This window comes from Caretta caretta, chromosome 5 (assembly GCF_965140235.1).
Source record: "Caretta caretta isolate rCarCar2 chromosome 5, rCarCar1.hap1, whole genome shotgun sequence".
In the NCBI taxonomy this organism is placed as follows: Eukaryota; Metazoa; Chordata; order Testudines; family Cheloniidae; genus Caretta; species Caretta caretta.
The window spans coordinates 12,245,020-12,265,738 of record NC_134210.1 but is presented as its reverse complement, the minus strand read 5'-3'; the positions used below and the strand labels follow the sequence as shown (position 1 = coordinate 12,265,738).

General features: G+C 41.1%; 1 protein-coding gene across 1 annotated transcript in view; it reads right to left on the bottom strand.

Annotated features, from left to right (window-relative positions):
- Positions 1–3,765: 3,765 nt before the first annotated feature.
- The window catches only part of SETBP1 (SET binding protein 1), a 324,748-nt gene continuing 307,794 nt past the window's right edge, over positions 3,766–20,719 (bottom strand). The window contains exons 4-5 of the mRNA XM_048850114.2: positions 18,307–18,477; positions 3,766–9,050 (exon numbers count right to left, since the gene is read on the bottom strand). Coding sequence (XP_048706071.2) covers positions 8,485–9,050; positions 18,307–18,477 — 737 coding nt within the window. The 3' untranslated portion in view covers positions 3,766–8,484. The remainder of the gene's footprint in view (positions 9,051–18,306; positions 18,478–20,719) is intronic.

The window sequence follows — 20,719 nt, the reverse complement described above, 5'->3', positions numbered from 1 at the left end:
ATAACATGTCCACTGCTTTCCCCTCATCCGCAGAGCCAGTTATCTCATCATAGAAGGTAATTAGATTAATCAGGCATGGCTTGCCCTTGGTGAATCCATGCTGACTGTTCCTGATCACTTTCCTCTCATGTAAGTGCTTCAGGATTGATTCCTTGAGGACCTGCTCCATGATTTTTCCAGGGACTGAGGTGAGGCTGACTGGCCTGTAGTTCCCCTCCTCCCCATGCTGTGCTGCCATGTGCAGTAGTCTGGGAGCTGACCTTGTTCGTGAAGACAGAAGCAAAAAAAGCATTGAGTACATTAGCTTTTCCTCCCATCCTCTGTTACTAGGTTGCCTCCCTCATTCAGTAAGGGGCCCACTCTTTCCTTGACTTTCTTCTTGTTTCTAACATACCTGAAGAAACCCTTCTTGTTACTCTTAACATCTCTTGCTAGCTGCAACTCCAGGTGTGATTTGGCCTTCCTGATTTCACTCCTGCATGCCTGAGCAATATTTTTATACTCCTCACTGGTCATTTGTCCAATCTTCCATTTCTTGTAAGCTTCTTTTTTGTGTTTAAGATCAGCAAGGATTTCACTGTTAAGCCAAGCTGGTCGCCTGACATATTTACTATTCTTTCTACACATCGGGATGATTTGTTCCTGTAACCTCAATAAGGATTCTTTAAAATTACAGCCAGCTCTCCCGGACTCCTTTCCCCCTCATGTTATTCTCCCAGGAGATCCTGCCCATCAGTTCCCTGAGGGAGTCAAAGTCTGCTTTTCTGAAGTCCAGGGTCCGTATTCTGCTGCTCTCCTTTTATTTGTTTTAAACCTGCTGCCCATCAATTTCATTTGGTGGCCCCTAGTTCTTATATTATGGGAACAAGTAAATAACTTTTCCTTATTCACTTTCTCCACACCACTCAGGATTTTATAGGCCTCTATCATATCCCCCCTTAGTCTCCTCTCTTCCAAGCTGAAAAGTCCTAGCCTCTTTAATCTCTCCTCACGTGGGACCCGTTCCAAAATAGTAGGCTGTCTCTTACTGGCATCAAAGCGACAACAATACTTTGTACTTCTATAGCATAAGTCATCTGAGGGTCTCAAAACATTTTCCAAAGGTGAGCAGCATTATCCTTGTTTGACAAATGGGAGAAACAAAGCACAGAAAGATTAAGGGGCAGCTCCTCAATGGCTGCAAACTGGTATTGAAATCAATGGAGGGTGCACAAGCTAAGGATTTGGTCCTAAATGACAGAGTAGCTCAGTAGTACAGGTGGCGTGTAATCCGGTCTCCATGGACATCAGTGTCAAAACTCCATGCAATCATCATCATCTGTTGTGGGGAACATTGCCTAGTGGTCAGGGATTAGGCCCTATGGGAGTGTTGTCGGGGAGCCAAAGCCCTTGTACTCCACTTGGCTCGGGCCCAGGGCCTTGTGTGGCCTACCAAAGGGTCTGGCACAAAGGAGAACCTTAAGATTGCCCTCCTTGGGCTACTTCCTACAACTTCTCCAGTGTCCAAAGTTCACAGTCTGTAACTGGAAAATGTGGAGGGGGTCAGTTCCCCACTTGACACCTCTTCACGGCCAAGCATGGCATGGTGGCACTCTCCCTCTTCGGGTGGCAGTTGTTTCCTCTCATGCCAGGTCAGGTCAGTTCCAAGTCTCTCTCCTTCTGGGATAGTCCATAAACAAAACAGAGGAAGTTAACACAAACAAACTGAGCCAATATTCAAGAGGGGGAAATGTCTCCCTTTCACCTTGTATCAGAATCAGGTCCCTCTTTCCTCTGGGAGGGACCTTCAGGCAGCTGTTGATAGGAGAGACCCTGCTTTCCCTCAGGAGCTGCACGGTAAAGGTCCTTTCTCTTCCCTGGTCTGCTCACAAATGAGCTGCTCTGCTCCCTTTTAACTCCTCCTTCAGCCTGTGAATCTCTTACAGGTGTGTGTGTGTGTGTGGTGGGGAGAGGGCTGGAATCTCCTGAACCCTTTGTTGCCCAGTGTGGGGTTTGTATACCCTCTCACACTCCCACAGATTTCAGCAGGGCCAGCTTTCACCCTGAGTCTGTTGACTACTCTAGTGTAATGGAGGAATTTGTAGAGCACCTCTGTAATAGTTATAGATGGGCAGGAAATGGTTCCCCTCTCCAGCAAATATTTTAGAGAATTAAAAAATGCTGACCATCCCAAATGGGGACAAAATCATTAATCTCAAAAAAAATTGTGAATTAAAAAATTGGGGGGGAAAATCAGGTCAGGTCAAGCAAAATGTTTCATTTAGATTTCAACGTTTTCTTTCTTTCAGTATAATTAGCTTAATTTTTTTTAAAAAAGTTGGAATTTTTCATATTGAAAATGTTTAAATTTTTTAGACACTTTAAAAAAAAATTCCTCACTTTCAAATTGGGAGATTTGTCAAAACCAATCCTGTTCCCTGTTTTAGAAATGGTTTCAATTTTGAACTGGCATTTTTCAAGAAAAAAATGATTAATCAAAAAATGCCCATCCAACCTGAGTGTTTCTAAGCATCACTGATATATTAATGCTTTCTATTATAAGCCTAAAAAATCAACCTCTTACATCTCGTGTTGTTTTGTCCCTACCAGTTATTCTCACAGGTCACATAAAAAAAAGACCGAGAGGTCATTTGGTACATCGCTACCAAATCTTACAGTCATGCAGATTCTCAGTTCTCCCCAAAGGTGTTGTGTAAATGGGTTTTATTTTCACACCATGGTTTCTATACTTTCTTGTAAACAGTAGTTCCTGGCTTCAATTTTAGCTCTGTGTTGATGTAGTCTCTAATTGCACATATAGGGCCAAACATATATGTTTTTACATGTAGCTGTTTTCTAAAAATGCTAATCACTGCAATATCATGGTACACTGAAGGGTCTTATCCTTGTTTCCACTAAGGTCAATGGGCATCTTGCCATTGATTCAATGATAGTGGGACTGGCCTCACATTGTGTGCATGTTTGCTTGCACACATCAAAAAAAGACATGGTCATGAGCCTATAGTCATGCTGCTTCCATTGACTCAAATGTAGTGCAACTTGTGGTATGGCCGAGGAATTGGAACCTCATTTGTGCAGATTAGTCCAGCGCCACACTGTCCACGGTTGTTTTGGGGGAACGAACCTCTGTGGGGAACCAAAAGTGAAGCTCTCAACACATTAGCCTATCAGGGGGGATTGGATACATTCAACCTGATCATTGGGAGCCGCGAGGATACAAAGTGAGGCTCCAGGACCATATTATTTTTATCTTCAGAGCTCCATGGGGCCAGAGTGGAAGGAGATGCATCTTCCTGTCACCACCCCTGTGCTACACTCCTCCCCCAATCGGAGTCCCTTTCTTCCTTCAGCAAAGGTCCTGGGCCACCAGGAGAGGCCTCCATGGTTCCTAGAGCAAGGGATACTATGCTGTGAAGGTAGCTGAGTGATGTGTCCATGTGGTAGGTGTGCAGATTCCTTCCCATGTATTTTTCTAGGGGACATGATCTGGGCCAGTGGCTGTTTGTGCCCCAGTGGTCACAGGCCTAGCTTTCCAGACACAAATTCTGAAGTCACTTTGCATAACACATGACATTTTTCTTTGTTTCTCTTTTTCTTTTTTTACACTTTTAAGAACATTCTTGGAAAAAAAGCGAACTGAAGCATGTTTTTCCCCATTACCATAAAGAGGGCTTGTGAGTGCATGGTATTGGTATCCAAAAGCTATTAAACTCCTTAGTGATGTGAAACAGATGGAAAATAAGACAAAAGAATTCACAACTCATGTTAGACTGAATTGAATTCCTTTAATTTCACACAATGAATAACATATGAATAGGATTAACTTTTTTTTCTTTTCTTTTCTTTTTTTTTCTTTTTTTTTCTCTTTTTTTTAGTTAAGTGCTCTACACTGTGCTAACCAGACTTGGTAGCCAAAAGACTGAGCTTTGTTTTAGAAAAAAATGTTTAAAAACCAACATCTAAGATCATGAAGGAGCATGACATTAAAGCATGCCAGATGTATCTAAGCCTCAAATAACACCAAGTCCATATCCATTTTTAAATGTACAAAAATGCTTCATGAATAAAAACTGTTACAAAAAGAACATTTCAAACAATGTACAAGGTTTTTTTCTCTTGCCTCTATATTCAATAAAATACAAATACATTTTTTTGCTCTAAAATATGTTTACATACAATCAAAGTAGAACATGCAAATTACACTTTAAAAAAGGCTTTTAAAAACCACTTATGAATACAAACTAAAAATTAGCCAGCACGACTTATAGAACAATCTTGTGCCCCATTCGTTTGAATTTTTTTTTAATTTTTTGAAATACAGTATATACATATTTAACACTTCATGTGCATTTATTATTTAAGAAATAGCTTAAAGAAAAAGAAAAAAGTAAAACAAACCAACATGGGATTGAACTGCTTTCCCCACGTTGTCCAATTGGCAGCTTTTTTATGGTTTTACAATTTTTTTCTTTTTTTTTGTTGTTTTGTTTTCTTTTTTAGTGTTTTATACAACCTAGAGAGGCGTCTTTAGGTTTAGGTTTCTCTTGTTTAAATGTGCTTCTAATTGTCTCAGAACTGCTGCACCTCATATTTTGGATGATGCTAGAAGGAAGAAGTATCACAAAGGCATGATCGGGGTCACCCCAATTCAGAAAAGTATCCCTTTAAGGAGGATAGTGCTTAAACACATGCTTAAGTGATTTCCTGAGTTGGGGGCTGTGAAAAGAGGAGTTAGGGAGATCCTTATGTATAGAATAATAATTATTATTATATATATTGTATTACTGTAGCACCTACGACCCCTCTGCCATGGACCAGGGCCCCATTGTGCCCAGCTTAGTACAACCGATACAAACACAATGAATAGTCCAAAACACTGTTGGAAAATGGAGAAGTATGGACCATGCAGTAGGATACCCTAGTATTTATTATAATTAGTGTTGCTGTTGTTTATTTCTATAGTGCCCGAAAGCATGCAAGGTGCTTCACGCAACATTTAGTATTGGAAGGGCTCAAGAAACTGCTTCCTCTCCCCGCTCCCAACTGTCCCCTTTCCTTGCTTTATATAGTCAGTCCTTGGAAATATGTTCTGAGAATTTAGGCAGTTCCTCAGTAAATCTTAATAGTGGTAGGGGGAAAAAAACCCAAAAAGCTCGTTACTGGAATAATGTTGGGTAATAAACTTCAGGAGTGGGATTTTAGCCTTAAGCCCTAAAACTAAATCCTTTATGACCTGCACGTAGTACACCACCTTATAATATTATTCTGTCAGCAACTTGCCTGTCATCTTTAGAGACTATGCAACATGCAGAACACAAATTCTGAGTGCCACTGAGCAACATTTTCCGCCTGCCTGCATACACATTAGCATGCTAATCATCTGCCAGCCAATATTGGCTGCGCGATGCTGTTGTTTGGACAAACAGCCAATGCTGGATCAGAGCATCCTTGCTTCCTACTATGTTCCATTGCAAGCTCTTGCACGGAAGAAACAAATCCTCAGTCGTGCTAGTTAAAGACCACTTGACCTAGATGGTAAACTCTTTGGAAGCTACTGTTTGCATACCTACTGTTGATTCCTAATTGTGCCTTTACTGTTATGCAGAACATTGCAGGGGAGAGAGGGGTGGGGCTGTAGTGGTGGGGTGTAGGTGCTCTTCAGTAGTCTGCCTGTGGGCAGAATACTGTATATTTCCTTCAGTTGTTAGCAAGAGTGTGATGGGGCAGGGTTCCGGCCACCCCCTAAACCCACTAGTTCGGCCCTCTTGGGGACATGAAGCACTGAGTTGGCCCCATAGTCTAGTGCTCAGGGAGAACTAGCTCTGCATTATGCCTGGATGCTGTGTGGGAGGTGTCGATGCGTATGGGGCACAGCTCCCCAGCGCACCTCTGTCGGGATAGCCACAATTTAGGAAACAAATTCAGCCCTTGGAGATACATGGACAGCTCTGATGATCTTCAATGGGATCCACATGTGGCATCCAAGGATGGAATTTGGCCCTTTGAGACCTTTTCTCCACCCGCTAAACATGAAAATCTCTGTTTTGCTAATGGGGAAACAGAACATTTGAGTTTGAATCTAGGATTCGTCAATGCTGGGATTAGTTTCCATTTACAGTCTACCTGGAAAACAAGAATACACTTTTCTTGTGCATTTAAAGAGACACTGTCAACGTTCTAGGCCAAAGGGCGAGAAAAAAATAATTCCTTTAAAAACTAAATACCAATAAAGTTTCTTATGGGTGGGGGGACGGGGGAATTTAAACATTTCTCTGCAGTACCAAGACTTCAACCAGCAACACTGTGCTAGTTCATGAGGACCAGAAAGCAAAACTAATGATAACAGAATGAGAAACTGACCAGGCTACTCCTAAACTGTGTGAATTGCAAAGGAAATAATCATAATTAAAAGAAAAAAAAAACCACAAAAAGCAAATTGGTAGGATAAATGGTGCAAAAACAAATTAGGAACAGAATTCTATGGTCCCTCTCATTGGTTTTAATGAGACTTTTAACTGAGTTAAGACCAAAAAAATTGTCCCTAGATTTTTTTAAAAAATGCATTCAGTCTGAATAACCTAAGGTGCTATAACAGAAGTAAGAAAAAAATCAATCTTTAAAAAGAATGAGCTTTATGTTTACAGTGTCCCTTTAACACCATAGTCTTGATATGATTTTGTAAATAAAGAACAGAAAAGAAACACGTTCTTTCTTCAGAGAACTAATATTTTTATTTAGTTATTTAGTGTCATGCTATTTGAAATTTCCTTGGCAATAAGCCACATCAAAGATTTCTCGAACAAGGGAATCATTTAATAATTCCACTTTCCACTCCCTCACTGGAATTTCCCTCACTTCCTCTTTTAACATTAATCTTGCCATGCCAGGTGTTCAGAATCTTGGAGGAATTAAAGTAAAGTCAAATAAAATAAAATTGAAAGTTTCTGTTTTAAAATTTCAACAACTGACTTTTAAAAAGTTTTATTACTGCAATGGAATAGCTTTCATCTTCAGTCTTCGTTTTGCTTACTGTTTTTAACTGGGCTGTGGACATTGAGATCAGATATTTTATCCAAACTAAAATCAATGGCTAAAGTACAACTCGAAGGAGAAATTTACAATTTAAACTGACCATTTAAAGAGACGATTTGTCACACACAGTTTGCATCCATGCAGACTGATAGCTTTATAATTACATTATGTACAAAAAAACTTTTTAGTTTATTAAGGCAACCACAACTTGGAGAACTTGTCCAAAGTGGCATTAATACAATTGCAGTGGTGCTACCCTTTGAACATTATTTTTATTTTTCAGATAAGAACACTTATTCCTTTTTTGTCTTACGAAGTAATTGCCAAGAAATAACCTACTTCTTCATATGGTTTTATTGTCTGTATGTTTTAAACAACCTACTTTAGCTATTTTCTTTTTAAACAACACGCCAAGGCATTGCTACAGAGTTTTGATCCAATCCCACAAACATTCTGCACCTGGGAGTCCCACTGATTCCAGTGGGAGTTCCTGGTGATGAGAATGAGCAGGATTGGGCCTTCCTCCGCCCCTCATGTCTGGTGATTTTAATCCATATTGTACAATATTTTCTATTCCCCAGAAGTTTCTTGCTGTTCTTTACTGCTATATGCTGAGCATGAAAACAACTTGGTGGCTGGTGACCCCTTTGTTAACATGCCACTGGGAATTACAAGTTGCTTAACAGAAAGGTGCTACCATTACTGAATATCCATGTACACCTTATTTTAAAACGTGATGCTATTCCGTCGTTCCTCAGGATAGCACTCGGAACGAGCATGTGTGTGCATGTAAGGCTGTATTTGTGTATTGTCCATATTGCAGCGAGTCCTTGTAAGTAGGCAAATAACTGAGAAAAAAGATGTCTAGTCAGAGTAAGATTCAGGCCATGTGGGATTATGATGTCCCCAAAGCCCAGCAGGTTTATAAAACTGAAAAAATTAAATGAATTAAAACAGATCATAACAGAGATCACAGTTGAGGAATTTACATTTTTTTTTTTACAGTGAGTTCTACTATGGTATAGCTATTCGTAGTTGTGCCTGACCCGCCAAATAAAATCAAAGTCGACGATGCAGCTCCAATGATGATGTTCAGATGCGTACTGAGAAGACAGCCTTCCGCTTGCAAGATATGAGAACAGCAATGCTGAGATGCTGATTTGTTTTGGACACTCTGCAAAGTGGATGGTCTCATTAACTTTGAAATTCCCCCACCCACACCCTGCTCCTTTCCCCCTTTTCCTACGGGCTAGTGCCAAAGTTGATGATGATGACGATGATTATTATTGGTCCATCCTATCTGAACGGTCATGGCTGCCACGCTACTGAAAAGGAGAGTGACTCTGATGCTGCTTCAGGCGTCAAGCAGAACCTACCCCCCTTACACACTTCAGGGTGTCGGTCACGAAGTGCTCAGCACCCGATACAGGCGTTCCATTGGATGTGTCTGTACTAGGGAAGAATTTCACTTTCACTTCCTCTTGCTTTCCGGTGCCTTTTCACTTTCATTTCCTCCTCCTCCTCCTGATGCTGCTGCAGATGCGGTTTGTTTTTCCGCTTTCCAACTCGTGGTGTCCGGGAAAGGGGTGGGGGTGGAGGAGGAGGTGGCGGGGGAGGAGGGGGAAGCGGTGGTGTCTCTCGAGCCATGTTTATTACAGCCTCAATAGTGGCCATCACTGTATCTTGACTGGCTGCTTGCTCCAGTATTAAAGGGTTCAATGTGGGTCTCTGACCTCGTTTGCTGGGAAGGTCAACGCATTTTTCCAGAACTGGCATTTGGTCTCTGGAGTCTTCGTCAAATGAGAAAGGTTGCTTCCGGGGACGCCCTCTCCTCTTTTTTACGAAGTTATTGCCTGTCTTTGATTGTCTCTGCAGCCGCTTGGCTTTCAGGATTTTGTTCACGTGATCCAAGTTCTTTTTGGTGGACAGGATCTTGGTGTAGTTGCACATCTTGCGCACCTCACACTGGATTGCTTCAATTTCCCGACGCTTGAATCTCTTTTTCAGTGGTGAACTGGCTGTGGGGAGAAAGGGAGAGAAACATCCATTGTTAAAACAAAAATGAATGAAAACTGTCTCACTCCTGCCACCTTTAGAAAGGTGAAAAGCTGGGTTTTTTTAACATGTTTAATAGGGCAGAATGAAATGATTAATAGTAATGGATGATGATAAATAATGACAGAAAGATGGAAACCTGCATAGAAAAAGCAATTAAAAAAGAAGAAGAAGACAAGATTATTTCTGATAGTGGCGGAATTAGCCATGGAAGAACAATTGTTATAATCTTTATTGCCAGTTTAGATAAAAGACTTTAGGACCCCGACTACATAACAATCCTCAAAGATCTATCCATCTTCATGTCCTCTCTGGAGCAACCTGTAGTGGCCAACCTGCTTTTCATTCCTTTTGCCTAATGACTTGTGAAACTCCAAAGCAATAAAGACTTCACTACAACATGTTTTACAATGGACTTGATTTAACCCCACTGCTGTATGGGACTGCCACGAAGAGGCCTGCTCTCTGTCTCTGCTCTGATGCCTTCCCGTGGGGTTGGAGGGCATGGTAGTGAAGAGATGCCACACTGATTTACTATACTAGCTGTCAACCTTGGTAGGACTGGTCACCAATTTGGCATACATCACAAAATCTGCACACTTGATGGCTTCACCCTGCCCTTTAATGGTCACTGCAGTATCCACTGCAGTTGAGAAGTGACAGGAATCAGTTGTAATGACTATAAAGGAGACTCGTTATTGAAGCCAGTGGACATAGACTCTGTGGTTCTCTTTGGCGCCCAGACTCACTAATACAGCTTGTGCTCCTTAATATCACTACCTGAACTAATCAGTCATAAAACTGATAGCTCTACACTACAGTCACACTGGAAAAGTCCAGTAAACAACAGTTGCCACATTGCAGTATCAGAGATACGACTGTAAATGCCTACACTTAGAGAGAATATAACTAATTTCTCAGATACCCGAGCAGTAACGGAGACTAAATACTGTCTCTTTAATGCGAATCACGGTAGATTTTTTTGTAAGTTACATTCTGTAATATCTGTGGATGAGAGAAACTCAAAGTACAATCAGAGAAGCATCCAAAACACCTCATTAAAACACCTTTTCTCAAAATGCTTCAGCACTAGTTTTCTGGGAAGACCAAAGAGTGAATGTGCATATGCAAAATTTATTCATTGCAAAAAATCCCCTAAAACTTACCAGAATTTCTAATATTAGTACTCAGGTGCAAGACTGTCATTCAATTCCCTTACTATATTTGTTTTTCTAAGACAGACTGAGAACCTATAATGAAAGGAAAGATGATCCAGTGGTTAGGATTCTAGATTAGCACTCTAGAGACTCGGGCACAAGTCTCTCCTGTGCCTAAGACCTTGGACAAGTCACTTTGGGCCAACTTTCTAAAGGTTTTAGACAACTGAAGATGCACATAGGTGACTAATAGGATTTTCACAAGCACCTAGGTACCTAACTCTCATTAAAATCAATGAATGCCTAGGTGTTTTGAAAATCCCACGCGGCCCATATCTAGCATAATGGGGGTAAAAGAACTTCCCCACCTAACCAGGGTGTTGTGAGGATACATAGATTTAAAAGATTGTGAGGCGCCCAAAGATTACAGTAAAAGGGGACCAAGTAAGTACCTATGATGGAAGATATTGTTTTAATATTGAATTTCCATTGGGTTGTACAGAATTTTGCCCTTACAAAATTAAGCATTTTTTTTTAAAAAGAAAACCTGGCACAAATAATGCTAATTTCAAAATCAGAAAAATGTTGCTTGTATACTTTAAAATGTAGTAATAATAGTGCTAACAATCTCAGGGCTAAATTCTGAGTTCACTTGAATGGGATTCTTGGCATCAGTAGGATTGCATGGGACGCATATAACACCAGAATTTATGTAGTGGCACTTTCTGTTTTTTAAAGGTCTGTGCAAACATGAACCAATTAGTCCAAATGACATCTTGGTGAACTAGATAAGTATTATTAACTCAGGCTTGCACATGGGAAAGTTGAGACCCACAGAGTCTGGTTCTGATCTCTCTAACACTGGTTTTATGACGACTTATCTCCATTGACTGCAAAGTTGTTAGGGCCTGATCCAAGGTTTATTGAAGTTAATGGAAAAATTCCCATTGACTTCAGCTCAAGCCCTTAATTCAGACCACTGTAGCTTAGATCAGAATCTAAGACTGTAGTTAAGTCACTTGCCCAAGATCACACAGTGAGTCACTGTCCGAGCTGGGAACAGAACTCAGCAGTTCCTGGCTCCCAGTCCTTTGCTTAGGACGCTAGACCTTTGATGTCTTTCTTAAATTGTCTAATTGTTCTTCACTGGATGGGGGCTTCGGTTCACAGTTCATAACTTGCTCGCAGCTTATGAGTAAGTGACTATCCCTTTGTGAATGAAACAGAATGTATTGATTAAACTACTGAAATAATGTGGATTTCCTTTTACTCCTAACCTATCTGTTCTGCACTAACAGAAAAGAAATGAGAGAATTCAGAATTTTGTAGTAAAGAATAAAATATATCCCACTAAATTAACCTCGGTCCATGTCTACTTGCAAACTTAATTTACACCTGACTGTCAAGCAGTCGCTTGGGTTTCAAATCCTCGAAATTTCAAAAGCAGCCACAATTTATAGAAAGGTTCACTTGGGGGTTATCACTCCCTTCGTGGATAACAGCCCAATCCTTATAGCGGTAGTTTAAAATAAAGTTCTATTTTAACATTTTCTGTAGATAACCAGGAACAGTCCAGTGAAAGAAAACACTACTTGCTTGCTCTGGGATACACCAATTTCAGAGTAGAAAACTCATTCATTGTCTTTCCCCTTTGGAGAACATAAATTATTGGCTCTTACAGCACCAGGTTGCTTGGATTCCACAAAGAGCTTGCAGAAACAAACCCAAGTTACAATACAAGAAGTAGGAGTGAGTCATAAACAAAACACAGACATATGCTCTCATATAAATAAAGACCTGGATGGCCAACTTCCCAAAGTCTGGTTTTCATTAATTACAAAACAAAATCTATTTTCCATATGTAGCCCGCTGTCGTCCCCCCCCCCCCCAAAAAAAAAATCACTGACAGTTTGTGACTCATAGAGGACAAAGAAAAAAGGAATGCAGTCATTTTGGTAACAAATACAGAAAGGCTGGAAATCAAATACCCAAATTGCTAGGGAAAAATCCAATTAGTTGCACTAAATTCCCTGCTAGTATTTTGGTCACCCCTAAAAAGTGGAGATTAGGTGTTCTCGGGTTGAGTGCTGGTAAGAGACTGGCTTTATTTCCTGGCCTGATCACATGGTCTGGGACATGGTCACATCCCTGTCACATGGCAAGAGTCAATGTCAACTGACTCCAGTGGCTATCGTTACATTTTCCAGTGTTGCCAACCCCAGGCATTTAAAACTCATGAGATTGGCTTTAAAATCTTAAAAAAAAAAAAAAAAAAAAAAAAAGGGGGGGGGGGAGTCTTTTTATTTGCTTTTTAAAAAGAGAATTGTTTTCTGGATGCACTCCGGTCACATTTTCAAGCATTTCTCTGCAACCATGAGGGTAGAAACTTAAACTTAAAAAAGAAAAGAAAAAGCTGAGATTTTCATGAAAGCAAGTAACCATAGAAGGTGTGGATTTAAAAACATACACCAGATTTTGGGAAATTTGAGACAAATTTGCAAAGAGTTGGCCACACTCTCTTCCCTTCCTTTTCATAGACTCATCGACATTAAGGTCAGATCGTGATCATCCAAGTCTGACCTCCTGCACATTGCACGCCACAGAACCTCACCCACTCCTGAAATAGACCTCTGGTTGAGTTACTGAAGTCCTCAAATCATGGTTTAAAGTCTTCATGTTACAGATAATTCACCATTTACCCTAGTTTAAACCTGCAAGCGACCCATGCTGCAGAGGAAGGTGAAAAAAACCCAGGGTCTCAGCCAATCTGACCTGGGGGAAAATTCCTTCCCGATCCCAAATATGGCGATCAGTTAGACCCTGAGCATGTGGACAAGACCCACCAGGCAGACACCTGGGAAAGAATTCTCTGTACCAACTCAGAGCCCTCCCCATCTAGTATCCCGTTTCCAGCAGTTGGGGATTTTTGTTTCCGGCCGCTGCCGATGGGCCACATGCCATCGTAGGCAGTCCCATCATGCCATCCCCTCCATAAACTTAACAAGCTCAGACTTGAAGCCAGTTAGGTATTTTTGCTCCCACTGCTCCCCTTGGAAGACTGTTCCAGAACTTCACTCCTCTGATGGTTAGAAACCTTTGTCTAATTTCGAGCCTAAACTTGTTGACGGCCAGTTTATAGCCATTTGTTCTTGGGTCCACACTGGTGTGTAACTTAAATAACTCCTCTCCCTCTTTAGTATTTATCCCTCTGATGTATTTACAGAGAGCAATCATACCTCCCCGCAGCCTTCTTTTGGTTAGGGTAAACGTGCCAAGCTCTTTGAGTCTCCTCTCATAAGGTAGGTTTTCCATTCCTTGGATCATCCCAGTAGCCCTTCTCTGCACCTCTTCCAGTTTGAATTCCCCTCTCCCCCCACCCAAATCAAATGGAAATAAACCAAAGCAACCAAAGCTCTCTGAGGATTATAATGCTTCTTATCAGCTATCTGCCAATAACGGCTGTTGCTGCGCCAGTGACTTTCTGATCATCCCCCACATATTTTTCTCAAAACAGTTACTTTTGAAGTGGGCCATTCTGCCACTGAGGTGGACTTTTTTCCCTTAATGAGTGGGTGGACATGTGATATGGCTATTAACTCTTTTCAGCAGCATTCTGGATATCCTCCAGAAGCTTAGATCTAGTGTCTTCCTTGGTTTTGTTTATATACCTTCTCTTCTTCCTCATGTATAATTAACTCCCGGGCAGTTGGACCTTGGAATGGACTGTTAAATTGGCAAGTTGCCAGCCACCTTCTGTTGGATTCTACCATTTTCTCTCACTTCCAAGTGTTAGGCATGCCTGTTAGAGTACTGGACTCTTTCACTATTTCAGGGCTATCCTCAGGAAGCCAGTCAGATGTTAACATGGATGTTTTTGCCCTTCTACTCTTGAAGCTTCTGAGCTGTTATTCCTAATAAAACACTTTGTGCAGGAGGTCAGACAAGAGGAGCATGATGGTGCCTTCTGATCGTAAAGTTTATTTGTCTATGAGGTGTGTTGTGATATTTTATCAATTATAAGTATGTATCTCTTGAATATACCAGGCCTATGAGGTAAATAGGGTGGGTCTTTAACAAAACTTTTAAAAGCTTTAAAAAGGTTCAGCGCATAAGATGATTGGCTTGTATTGAATCTGTACTGGTTCACCTAGCTGTAGTCTCTATTCACTATGAGCCAGATTGTTGGGGAGCGTCAGGGCCATTTGATTGCACATAGGATTTAATGAGGTGTGCCTGTGCTGATATATCAAAGAGAATTGTCAAAGGGAGCCACTTATGGACTGAGGACCATTATGTGTTATTAAGTCATCTGGAAGCTCTTAGTGAGCGAACTGCAATGTACAATGTACTCTTACATTCCTACTTGGCATGTTGTACCATGGTTAAGCGTAATAAGAGTTAATCTTTATATTTATTATTATCATTTGTTATTTGTATTACTGTAGTGCCTAGGGGGCCCACTCATGGTCCAGAACCTCAAAGTGCCAGGTGCTGTATAAACAGAGAACAAAACAACAGTCCATGCCCCAAAGAGCTGACAATCTACGTAAGAACTTATCTTTGCAATTTGATTCACACAGATCAGAACCCAGTTCCAGGGCGGTTAGAATATTTATTTGGATTCAGTAGTTCTTTTGCATCTTTTTTCCTGTATTTACTTTATCCTTCACTTTTAGGCCGCTTGTAACTAGAGGAGTGTTCTCTTCTAGTACCGCAAAAGGGATGAGGCAATAGTCCTACTCCAACTGAGTGCTGGCCTTTGGAGCAGGCGGGTCCATCCAAAGGGATGGTGAAGCAGGACCATTGCCTTTGTGTAGCAGGGAGCAAGAGGAAACATTGTGCTGCTTGAGGGACTGGCGGTATGGCTCTGCATTGCCCCTAATGAGGGCTTGTGTCTATTTGGAACAATCTGGCTAGAGCCTAGAGGCTACAGCTAGGTGAACCAGAACAGATTCAAAACAGGCCAACCTCAACCACCCATCCTATGCGCTGAACCTTTTTAAAGCCTTTAAACGTTTTGTTAAAGACCCACCCTATTTACCTCATCTCATGGTCCATCCTACTAGCCTTATGACTCTCCCAACCAGCCCTGCCAGCCTCCCTATATACCTTCCTCTTTCCTGGATTGTTCTGAAAGGCCCACTCTGGGCAATCATGCCACTACTTTTCAAAGGCGATGTGATGTCAGACGGTCCTACAGAATGCAACCCAGAATGCAGGGAGTTTGATTACAGCACCAGTGAGGCTGCTGGTAGGGATAGGATGTCTTCTGACCTTCCCACGAAAGGAGCTGCCCCAATAGTTGGAGGCAAGAAATGGAAGAGAGCAAATACTAAACTTCCCACACTGTGAAGAGGAGCTGTGGGAGAGGGACAGAAGGATGGTCTTAGGCATCAGTCTCAAAGAAGAAATGTTAGGTGCACCTTCCCTTCACTCCACTCAGAGGAGCTACTAGACAGGAGAAAGAGCTTTTACTTCAAAGATAATGAAGAGCCACAGGGAAAGAGTCAGAGCCCATTGAGGGTTCCGTTATCCCAAGGTATGGATATTAATTCAGATAAGGACCTGCAGTTCTGGACGTCTATCTGACACCAACTGTGTGAGGTTTCCCCATGGCTAACATAGACTAGCTCTTCACAAATGCTCCTGTGCCCTGTACAAGTACCCTGGTTCAGGGGCAGCCTGTGAAAACACACCATAAAGTCTCAGACCACTGTTACACCCATCTCAATGGGTCCTCTTTCCAACTGAGCCCTTACACACCTACTCCATTATTATCCCACCCTCCAGATACAAACAAACCTGCCTCCCCCTGAGTCACAATAATTAAAAACAACAACAACAAAATCAATCAAATCCTTAAAAAGACATTTTTATGACTTGCAAGAAAACAAGAAACTATTTGGAAAGGGCTGGAGTTTATTTCTCTTCTCTCTTCATCTGCACAGATGCAATGTCATTCTGTCTCGCAAATAGAGACAAATTGAAATGGTTACAGGCCATGCGAGGAAGCCACAGAGTATTGATATGACACAGGAAATAGCTTCTGAGGCAAAGGGGGGAAGCTTTGCTTAAGCTAGACATTTCCAGTGCTGGTTTAAAACTGTATGAATCACTGTGTTACATGAAGAGGTGAGCACAGGTTCATCATACTGTTGGGGAGTTCACCACTAACTCCCTAACTTTATTCCGGACAGCTATGGTCTGTCTGTAGCACTAAAGATTATTCTTAATGACTGTCATTACAGATCCCTTTGGAGTTGCCTGAGGCCATTTACAACAGCATAGTACAGAGAACAGTGTTTGCTCAACAGCTGGGCTCAGTTTGTAGACTTGGTTTGAATCAAGAAGTTTTCAAAGAGCTCCCCATTAATTACAGGAAATCCACAGTACTGTCCTGTTTTCCCATTAACACAGTTTCTTTTGGTTTTCACTAAATTATTTCAACATCTGGGCTACAGATAAACCAACAATTTAATTAGACTTCTGACAATGGAACGAGTGAACTATGTAGACAAGCGTACACTTTCATCTTGCAACTGATCATAAAATATTTGTGTGCTTTCATTCTCATGCATTAAAAAAAAAATCTGCCCTTAGCTCAGCTCTTTAATACTTTCCTGCATATAAACAGAGACTCCTGAATATTTTATACAAAAAGGTTATCTTTACAGAAACCACTTTATGCATGGAGCCCTTGTTTTCATTATTTATCCGAGATGAAGGGATTCGTTTAGAAGCTAAGTACTTTTGCTCTTTAATGGTGCTTCACATAGGTCAATTAAATAACCAATTCTTGCAAAACTCTGCGACGATGGTAACCGTTTATTATACCCATTTTGCAAATGGGGAAATTGAGGAATATCAAGGTTAAGAAACTCCCGAGGTATAGGAAGATCTCAGTGAAGGGCTGTGCACTGTGGATTCCCTATTACTGGAGACTGGGGTTAGCCTAAGGCCTAGTCTAAACTAGAAAATTAGGTTGGTCTAATTAAGTTGGTCAGGGGTATGAAAAATCCATACCGCATAGCAGCGTAAAGTTGACCCACGTCCCTGTGTAGACAGTGCTAGGTCGATGGAAGAATCAGCCTCTCAGGGAGGTGGATTACCTACGCTGATCGGAGAATCCCTCCTGTCGGCATAGGTAATGTCTACACTAAAGGGTCACAATGGCACAACTGCAGCATTTTAAGTGTAGACAAAGCTCCTAGTCTTGTCACATTCAAGTCACAATGCAAGACCTATCTTTTTACCCAAGCTTCACAGATTAACAAAGATGATGGGCAAATGATAGCTACATTTCTAACCAAAGGAAATCATCACCAGGAATGATCTCATTTGGAACAGTAGCACAGAACATGGGTAGACTGGAAAACAGTTTCAGAGAGAGGAATATACCCAATGCTACTCTTAATTACTTATTTTTTCCCATTTACTTTTAAGGCCCTGTCCATTGCACCAGGTGCAATATATGAAATCACACTAAAATAACCTGAGTAGATGTGATGGCTGCCATCTTGGCCAACACACAAGAGACTCAACCAGGGCACTCCAGAGCTAAGGCTATTTAGCTATAGGCTGTAACAACTCATGTCCTCTATGGACTGGCACAGATGAGTGCTTGTGACACACATTCACCAGTGGATTATATATACAAAAGGCTACCTCAGCTGCTTCTTCGATGTTCATTGTGCATTTGGCATGGTGGGAACATTAGATGAAAACTGCTAAGTAGCAAGCAATGAATGTCAGGGCTGGGAATAGAATCCAAGAATCCTGACTTCTAATCCATTGCTCCAGCCACGAATGATGGCACAACTTATCTCATTAGTACAATGGTGCTGGTATCCTTTGATTAATATAGCTCTGAAGAGCTCGGATACCACAGTGATAAGGAAATATTAGAAAAAACGGGGTCTGATTATCCCAATCGATTACACACACAAGCAAGTGCTACCAAAGTCAGTAATAGTTGCACATGCACAAATTGTTCCGCTAACTGGACTCTGGTAATGAACGGATAGAAAAACAGACAGACGGGACAGAGGGAAGACACAGTTACCTGCATCAGATGTTGCTGAGGATGAAGGTAGGAGCGATAACACGGGCGTTGGTGGCATTGCAATATTTTCAATAGCTGCTGGTTTCCTTCTGGTCATCATGTTACAGGCAGAACTTTCCATTCTACTATGAAGTGAAGTCTGGTCTGCTTTTAAGTGGGGACTTGTTATTCCTGGGGATTGTAAATAAAAAAAAATATTTGGATGAATAAATATGAAGTATACAGGAGTGCTGTGATAGGTATCTAATAGACAGGATGAACTGTTGCTGTCTTAGTGTCCCAGTATATTTCCATACTTCCCTACTAGTGTGTGTAATATGGTTTTGATCTCAGCAAGGATCATGATTTTTATTTGTTTTTAATAGTTTTGCCTCAGGATGTACCATCACAGTTCTCTATAAACAATGCTCAGCTAACAGAATAATCCCAGAAGTCTATTTTTTGCACAAAACAAATATATACAAACACAGGCATGACCACATCGCTATTCAGTGGCATTTTCCATTTATCAGTTCCCCTACCTACTGTGTCCGCCACATTCACTTATAAACTTCTCTGTTATAATCACTTATTTATAGATCCCAAGGCCTGAAGAGACCATTGTGATATCTAGTCTGACCTTCAAAACTTCCCCAAAATAAATCCTAGAACAGATCTTTTAGAAAAAAACATCCAATCTTGATTTAAAAATTGTCCATGATGGAGAATCCACAATTGACTCATTGGGTTTTTTTGTCTGAGAGCGGTCACGGAGCTGAGGGTATGTCAAGGAAATTATGAGCTTTGATGTCCAAAATTCTGCCAACAAATCTTGAGACAGGATATTATACAAACAGGAAACAAATTAGAATGATACCAATGTTCCAAAGTTGTAAAACTTTCTGGAGATAGTGGGTGTGTATTATAGGTGGGGCTGGTAGCCACACCTATTATTAAGGTTGCTCTACCCTTCTTACTGGAAAGACCCATCTTTCAATAGCTTATGACTATGTCAAACTTTAATTCGTTGGGATGGATTTTTTTTTCACAGGGTCCTGCCTCATTCAGTCCTCTGGGGGTCGATCAGGGCTGAGTAGTGAAAGACAGAGTTGTCTGTAGGGCTCCTGGCGTCATCTGGTGCAGAAGTTAGAAGGAATGTATTGAATGAGGCAGGAATAGCAGGAATAGAAAGGAGGGTTTCATGGTCAAGGCAGTTGAATGCTACCCTGGAGAACTGGAGTTTATCCCTGGCCTCTGTCAGCATTCTTATATGATGCTAGGGAAGTCACTTGAACTAAACTTTTCATAAGTGTCCACTAATTATGTGGGTATTCTTCATTTTCTAGGTGCCTGACTTGAGACCCTGGCATCCGATTTGGAGAAATGATGAGCACTCTCAGCTGCATCAGAGGTCAGTGGGAGCTGTGCTTTAAACATAGAGTGCTATATAATGCTAAGTACTCTGAAAAATCACTTCCAAGTGTTTCAAATTGGGCACTTTTTTCCTTAATTTCTCTGTGCCTGTGTACAATGGGGATAATAGCACCTTCTCACCTCCCAGGTATGTGCTGAAAACAAAATCATTAATGTTTGAGGCACTCTGAATCTATAGTGATGGGCACCAGAGAAAAGCCCATGAGATGGCCCTGAATAATGTGGAGTAAATAAGAAGGAGGGTTTGAATAACGTGCAGTAAATAAGTAACAACAAGGGGAAAACAAAATGTTGACTAGTTTCTCATTAAATGAGTACTGTCCATCCTGTGCACTAAATGAGGCAGGGGTCCTATGGAAAAAATAGTATGTGATCATGTAATTACACACCACACCATAATGCATACACACCAGGGGGCTGAATTAAGGTTGCACAGACAGCCTTAATTCTGGCATTTCCTAACTTTTGAGTGCACAGCTTTGCAAACTTGACGTTTGTTTAATGTCGTTTTTGCATGTCTATGTAACATGTATATCACATACAAAAACGACATTAAACAAACGTCAAGTTCGCAAAGCTGTGCACTCAAAAGTTAGGAAATGCCAGAATTAAGGTTGTCTTTCTCTGTATGTGAGTCTATAGATAAATTGTTATGTGTGTGTGTGTACATACACAGGGTATATAATACTGCTAACAACCTCATGAAGCCAACATCTGGTTATAATTAAAATGAAGGGCCTGTATAAAAAGCTGTATGAAAACATGCAGCTGTAACCTGTTGACCTCTATTGATTAAAAAAAAAAAAAAGAAAAAAGCCTGTGAAACTGTGCTCCAGCATATCAAGGGACAGCCATTCATTTTGCAAAGGTAATCCCTCCCAAACCACTTATCCTCTCAAATCTCTACCTGCACACAGTGTTTGCATTAGGGACCTTGATTTATGGATTCCCACTCCTTGAATGTAGAGGCCTACTTCCTGTTGCCGTGGTTACTTGGATC